This window comes from Rhipicephalus sanguineus, chromosome 4, assembly GCF_013339695.2.
Source record: "Rhipicephalus sanguineus isolate Rsan-2018 chromosome 4, BIME_Rsan_1.4, whole genome shotgun sequence".
Taxonomy (NCBI): domain Eukaryota; kingdom Metazoa; phylum Arthropoda; class Arachnida; order Ixodida; family Ixodidae; genus Rhipicephalus; species Rhipicephalus sanguineus.
In genome coordinates, this window is record NC_051179.1 from 151199966 (window position 1) to 151207783 (window position 7818).

Here is a 7818-nt window from a genome sequence, read left to right on the forward strand (position 1 = left end):
GATATACACACCACAGCCAAAAGGAAGGCACAGTTCCTTCAAATGAGCGACGGTTTATATCTGTCAATAAAAAACATTTTGTCCACTTCCTGGAAAGCTAGACACGGCCACTCTAAATTCGCAATGAGATGCTTTGCACAGCGACGTGTGACAATTGGAGTTTATCAAATATATACACGCATTTAAGGTACTTTCGAGCACTGCTCATATGCACACGCGAAGGTACAACGAAGACGAACATGAAGGAGCGCTCTTTATATACACAATATACGTTACAACTAAAATATCTTTCAATTTACCGGACGAGGAAACGAAATTACAAGCGACCCCTTTTATCCCCCCCCCCTCTTCACCTCCTTCGTGTGCCCGAGCCCATTCAAACATACACGCGATGGGTGTAGCGTTCAAGTTGCTCCGACTAGCGGCAGCGTCCTCAGCGCGGGGATGACAGCAGGGGCGACCCCACTCCTGTGTCCGCTGTCGGCTCGATGCTCCCACGCCTGCGCCCCATTTTCCTCTTCTTGCGCGTTGGCATCAACGTGTTCTGCATGACGTCCAGGAGGTCCCTCCGATTGCCGTCCATGCTGGCGACGGTTACGTCAGCGGCGCCGCCGACGGTCGTCTCGGGCAAGCTGAGTAACGCCACAAGGCCTCCGAAGACCACTGTCGCCAGGAGCGCGAAGCCTAAGTCCTCGCGGCCGATGTCCTGCAGGTGGGCGAGCCCGGAAGCGAACACAGCGCCGACGCGGCCGCACGTGTACGCACCGCACATGACGGCGCTGCGCACCGACGACGGGAACAGCTCGGCCATGTACAGGTAGTTGGTGGGGATTGCGGCGCTCGCCACCAACTTGGCCGCTATGGCGAGTGCGTAGGCGACCTCGCCCGGCTCGGCGTACGTGGCGATGCCGTAGAGTCCCGAAAATCCGCCCAGAATAGCGAAGAGCAGAAGCATGAGCTGCAGGCGACCCAGGGTGTTGAGGGCAGCGTACATGGCCATGTAGGTGGGCACAAGGGCCACCACGTAGATGACGCGCACCACCAGGTTGCTGCCTCCGCCCAGTCTATGGCTCCAGGTGAGGGAGTAGTAGGCCAGCATGACGATGAACGTGATTACGAACACTGCGGCCGCCCTGCCGCGCAGCGATCCTGGCAGCAGCAATGCGTTGGGCGCCACCGGCGCGTAAGGAACGATCGCCTTGTTCATCTCGAACTTGATCCGGTCGAGGGCCTGCTTCGTGCTGATGCGGGACACGCCGTTCGCCTTGGCGGCGATGTAGATGACTTCCTCGGCCTCCTTCAGTCTGGACATAGTGAGGAGCCACATGGGTGACTCGTACACGGTGAACGTGGCCGAGAGGAGCAGCAGGGTGGGTGCCATGACGAGCAGTTGGAGCGGGAACCAGCCGATGCGGACGGCGGTGACGACGATGAACAGCAACTCGACGAACACGACGCCCAGGGAGCTGCCGAGACCCGTGTAGAAGGTGCGGTATTGTACCGGGGACACCTCGAACAGGAGGATCACGGTGACGATGTGGACGGTGCTGGCGCAGGCCGAGTTCACGAATATCAGCACCAGGTAGATGGGATAGGCCTCGGCGAAGCAGCTCGCTATGGCGCTCATCATGAGAACGAACGACGAGATGAGGATGACCGGCTTGCGACCCTCGGTGTCGGCCAGATAGCCCATGAACGGGACCACTATGAGCGCGCCGCTCATGAAGACACCTTTGCCCAGGGGCAGAAGCCAGCTGCGCTGGCACACGAGGTCCCAGTAGCTGCGGGCGCTCCTGTGCGCCTCGGCCGGGTCGTAGTCCCAGGAGTCGCACAGCGCAGTCTCCGTGTCGTTAGGGGCGGCGCCGGGTCGCACGTACGCTCGGCACTGGCTGAAGCGGCCCGCTTCGTCGGCGGGTACACCGACGTTCTTCCATTGGTTGGCCGACATACCGGCGTAATCGGGTGGCGGCTTGCACCAGTGGTCCACGGGGTCCGTGATCAGAGCCAATACGTTGCTGTGGCATAGCAGCACCATCTGCGCGACGATGGTGAAACCGAAGACGAGCCTCTGGAACTCGCCGTCGCCGATGACGTTGGTGCCCTGTTGCGCCTCTTCGCGGTCCACGTCGGTGCCGACGTTGAGCGAGCCGCTGCCCGGCGTGAGGGCAGCCGAGGTGGGATCCCCGGCGTTTTTTCGTTTTTCTTCGTTCTCGGAGAAGAACCTTGCTGGGGACGCCGGAGGTGACATCCGCGCCATGTGTGCCGTAGCACCTGAGAGAGTCGCGGCTGGAGAATCGTGCGAAGCGATACTTGGCAAATGGACGTCGCCTTAGAACGAAGCCAGAGCGATCGCACGCGACGCTCGGGGCTGTGTCAACTTCTTCTGTGAGTGCATGCACGTGATGCGCGTGGTAGACGTGCATCTTACCTGCGACATCAATTATTCAGATGCGATGTATATCCCCTTCATGCGCAAATTATGACGCACTGTTGGCAGATTTGTCAAATTCGTATGGCATGATTTCAAGGTAGTCAGTATTACATTCCAAGGAAGAAAATGAAGGAATGTGTTGTTTTGTGTGACTTTCAGTAACTAATGTTAATGAGCATGTAATTAAGCATCTAACTATCATGCAATCAGTCAGCTTCAATCCTTGCATAAAAAGAATGACATACTAGGCCCAAAATGCATGCGAAGTTAGTTTTTTGGTTGCATTCATTTCGAGCAAAGAACAAAAAAAATCACAGCATATCCACGGGGTGAATGATGATGAGTGGGGCGAAGCTACGGAGGGAATCATCTGTAAACCGTGAAACTCTTCCGTGAAATGCGCCCAGTACATAATATAAAGAGTGTGAAACATCGTGTGTATATTAAACATCAAACTTTTATTGTACTGTTGGTTTACGTGGTCCCTTCGTTATCACTTGTGATCGGTGAAATGCAAGGAAGAAGTCCGCTCCCGAGCGAAAGAGCGCCAAGAGCGACCGCATTCCCCGCTCGCCCTGTGCGAATTAAAGGCAGGGCTAGAGGGAAGACAGGACGCGCGTTCCACGACGCGAGGTCGGTAGCATGCCCAACGAAAGCCAACGGAACGCGATCGTGCAAGTGCTCCGGCTTCGCATCGCCTCATGGTTCCATTTAACGTCCCAAAACCAAACATATTGCTCAAGGTGTGCCTTGCGTTTTTCGTAGAAATAATTTCTTTATCATGTACATTAAGACGAAAAGTTGAAAGCTCACTAGAGTGTATCGCCCGCAAAGTATGTCTTTTAGTGTGATTTAACTCGTACGGCAGGGTCCTCGCGCCGTTGCCGGTCCACCTCGCCCGTTGACGATCGGGCGAGGTGGCTAAATACAACTACTACTACTACACTTTAAGAAAAACATCTGGCGTTCTTTCGTTCTGCTTTTACAAAACATCTGGCGTCTTTCGTTGGTTTATTTCATCAATCAACGGCGTTTTGAACAAAATTTTTATTGTTTAATCACGCACAGGAGAAATCTCACCAGGCACTACCTTGGAGGTAAACAATGGCTGCTAATGGCAATGAGAGACAGAAGAAGTCGGCTTTTAGCTAACACTTACACTTCTACTTCTACTAACGTTTCCTACTGGAACATGCCAATGGCTGCTAATGGGGAATGAGAGACAGAAGAATTCGGCTTTTAGTTAACGCGCACGCTGCGAATTTTTTATTGTTCAACAACGCACAGGAGAAATCTCCCACCGGCACCACCTTGGAGGTCAAAGCGTAAGACTTGTTACTCACTACTACGATCACGACGACTACGAGGGACGAACGGGTGCCGCCTTAAGGAGCTTCGCCCCTAAAACACTCTTGACGTTGCTCGTGGAGTGCAGCACGTCGGAACGTTCGTCGAACATGGTAGTGCCTCCAGGAAAGTGATCCTCTGCAGCAATGCGCAGTGCATTGAAGATAAATGGCCACCACTTGTCCACTCAGGAAGCTTGCACGAATGTGCACACTGCGTTTCAAGCCATTTGAAGAAACACGCGGTGCATGACGTGCCTCCGAAGTTGATGCGTACAATTGTACACACCACCGCTGAAGGGGACATTCAGCCCCTGTGAGACATAGCTCTAGTGAAGTGGTTATTTCAATGCTGTGCTACCAAGTGCGACGAATCCGCGCACTCTTATGTTTATAAAGTGGGCTAAATATGAAGGTAGTTTTCTTACATAACAAATTACTTTTTCTGATTTGAGAGAAGAGATTCGAGTATGCGCCGCCGAAAAGCGAGATATTGTTATTGATTAACTGCAAATTCTCAAGGAGCTCGATTTTACTAGAAACGATGAATGCTAGCCTGACTACTTTATTCCCTGGACGACTGAGTTCTTCCTGGGCAGAGAGTTTTATTGCGTACCGAGGGGGATTTCAACGGGCAAGTTTAGACAAACGTGCGGGTTTCCCCAAGGAGCTGTTTTGTCTCTGCTACTGTTTAGTATCTTGCTTAGCTTCATTCCTCGTCACCGAAACGTAAACACTTACGTTTACGCTGATGGTATAGCATTCTTTGCTTCGATGGATGACATTCAGTCTTTGTATGTCATTTTACAACGCCACTTATCCACCTTGGAATGTTGACTAGACAGTATTCAGTTTCCCATTAATGTACAGAAGTGTGGAGTTCTCTAGTTCTCTCCGCAAGACCATACAGATATATCGCTTTCATTCCATCAAGCAGAGATTCCCCAAGTGAAGACAGTCAAGTACCTCGGAATTATTTATGATGGAAAGCTCAAATGGCGTATGCATATTGAATATACGGCAACTAAAGCGTCACGTGCGATGGGCATACTCAGCAGGATTAGTAATAATCGATGATACATGCGCAGAGACACACTGATAATGATTTACCGCATGTATATACGTCATATACTGTAGTTTGGATGTGCCTTATTTTCTGACGCTCCGGCGTGGAAGTTACGTCCGCTGGTTTTACTTGAGCACCAAGCACTTCACTGGTGCCTTGGACCCAGATTTGTAGCAAATATAAGGAATCCCGAATCCCTTCTTTAAACACTAGATTCAAAATATTAACAGTAGAAATATTCTTAAGGCTCTAGGAGTTGTCGATAAGACGAGACCAATATAGATTTACCAGCCAATCAAACCTGCTTTTTAATGTCTCGTGGCCTCGGTTTCACACCCAGAAATGATTTTTTACACAGCAGCTATTGGACCTATTAAAGATAAAGCTTAACAATATAATGGTAATGAGTAACAGGCCGAGTACATTAGCTATATCATAAGATTACATATTCCCCAACAAGGTGAAGTTACTTCCCTGGCATGTACTTAATGGACGATTAGGGGCGAAGCATCTTAGGGTCTCCGCTTGTCGGCGGTGCATCGTCGTCTGCTGTCGCCGCGTGCATCATCGTGACCCATTTGCTTGCATGCATCGTCGTGTCCTCGAAGCACAACTATGGGCAGTCCAACGGGCCCGCGACGCAGCAGAGAGACTTGGTCTTTCTGTTCCGACGTGGGAGCGGCCCGCAACGTGCTAGGGCGCGTTCCGAGGGACCGAAATAAAGTTTATTCATCCATCCATCCATCCATCGTCGTGTCCTGTCCATTTGCTTGGGCGCAAGACAGGACGCCACCGCCTCAGCGCTCGCCGTGTGGCGAGAGAGAGCGAACGGCGCGCGTTGACCATGGAAACGCTCTTTCTGCGATGAACGCTGAACTACCAGCTCGCGGAGAACGAGAGCGCGCCCTCACCCACCAGAGACAACGACGACACAGGCAGCGTCTGCTAGCGAGTTTCTTGAAACAACGGACTGCTCGCGCTGCACAGCCGTTCACCGGTCACCCCGTATATATATAGGCACCGGATCTTGACCTGCGATGTAGCGCGACTGGGAGATTAGTTGAACAATAGAGATTCGCAGCGTGCAAACTAGCTGAAAGCAGACTGCGGGGCTCTGTGTCTAATCTTTGTTCTGTCTCTCATTGCCCATTAGCAGTGATTTTGCTGTGGGAAACACAAGCACACACTGGATAGAGTGCTTCGCCCCTCCACAGGTTTCACGTTAGCGGAGCTGAAACACCCTTCCCAACATGCTTCGCCCCTCTCCAATTTTTTTCAAGATCACTTGAATCGGGTAGCACGACTGTTGTAATAGCAACTGATGCTTCGCAGTGTGAGGAAAAAGCCAGGATTGGAATTTTTTTCCACACAACTAGACTGCTCTCTTTCTGTAAGGCTCCCTGATTATACACCAATTCTTTTGGCTGAATTCTGAGCTGTCATTTCAGCCCTGTGTAGGCTTCCCTTCTCCATAACCTCAGCGGCTGTAGCAATAGATTCATTATCGTTGTGTTCTGCTCTAACAACTTCAGCTGAATCCCCTACTCTGATATTACTGCGCTTACTTGTTCCACACCATTCGAGAAACCTGCGGGTAATTTGGGTTCTGGGACACAGAGCGACAGTATTAAATGAAGTTGCGGACACTTTAGCCAAGGCTTCCCTTGCAGGCCCAGTTCTGCTCTCCTTCCAGTTACGGCGTTCGTCGCTGCGGCCAGATTTAAAAAGTATGCTTTATCGTTGCTTACTCCAAGTCTCGCTTCATGACCATGGATTTTCAGCATCTTCAGTTCCCTTGGAGCAGAAAATTGTGTAAAACAAGAGAGACAGAAGTAGTAATGAGAAGACTGCGGTCTAGTATCCCAGCTCTTAATCGATAAACGCACAGCGCTGGCCTGTAATCTCTCCTTCATGCTCCTTTCGCAACGAGGCAGAAACAATACGACACTTCTTGCTGGACTGCTGATGTTTTTTCCTCACTCAGAAAAAAAAAACTCTTGAAAATATAATGCGGCAACTTCACATGCTTGTTAATTCGACTGTACTGTTGCAATTTCGGGGTTCCGTGCTGGGACACTCGGACGGGAATATATGCAGTGCTGTAGAGAGATTCACATGCGAGTCAAATCAATTCATTCGACACATGAGCCGCTAATAATTTTAACAGCGAAGCCGTCTAAGCTAGCCGTAATTTGTGCGGCCTATCGGAAAACTATCATCATCATAAACGGGTATGTGAAGCAAAAGTTGGGTAAATCCCACTACGCACCACTGGTCCACTAAAAATTTGAACCTCTCTGCGCTGAGAACCAATGTAGAAACAACCTAGCATCACCTAGCTAAAGCCTATGCAACGACCTAGAAGCAACCTAGGGAACAACCTCCATCACCTAGCTAAGGTTTAAAACAACCTAGAAGCAATCAGATTAGTATTCAGAATCCTCCAGTTTCGCTGTTTCAAGGCTTGCGCGGCTTAGTGCAAGCTTCGGCAATCTTTTTTTTTTATTTATGTGATCCTGGCATAATTATGTTTGGTCCTTGGGAGGTTACGCAACATGGTCTAGGCTAAAAGTGGGAATCATCAACAATAACCCTTCATTCAAACCGGCACTGTATCTTTATTAACACTAAAAAATTTCAGACTATATAATCCGCCCTACTCTTGGCCGATACACCTGAGTGGGCGTGTGTCAATCATCCCAGCATCCCCATCATCATCATCATCATCATCATCATCATCATAATCAAATTATTGAGCAGTCGTTATCTTCTAGCCCGTGCGTTCGCTGAAGGACACTGAGTATAGTGGCAAAGTAGCCTGTCTGACTATTGTCTAAGTAACTGCAGCACTACAGAGTCATTAAACAGGTCAGCATGAAGTTACGTAATAAAGTTAACAAGTGGCTGCATGCACATATCAGTCTCGAGCAGTATACTCATGTCGCTACCCCGCCACGGTGGTCTAGTGGTTATGG

The 7818-nt window shown here is 50.2% G+C and overlaps 1 protein-coding gene across 1 annotated transcript; it reads right to left on the minus strand.

Moving 5' to 3' along the window:
- Window positions 1-433: 433 nt before the first annotated feature.
- LOC119391738 (solute carrier family 22 member 6) lies at window positions 434-2257 on the minus strand. The gene has a single exon (XM_037659390.1). The coding sequence runs from the start codon at window positions 2255-2257 to the stop codon at window positions 434-436; it is 1824 nt and encodes a 607-aa protein (XP_037515318.1).
- Window positions 2258-7818: the final 5561 nt, after the last annotated feature.

Bases quoted from the DNA above. Each gene is read 5' to 3' on its own strand.
- LOC119391738 (XM_037659390.1), bottom strand. From the start codon at position 2,257: ATGGCGCGGATGTCACCTCCGGCGTCCCCAGCAAGGTTCTTCTCCGAG.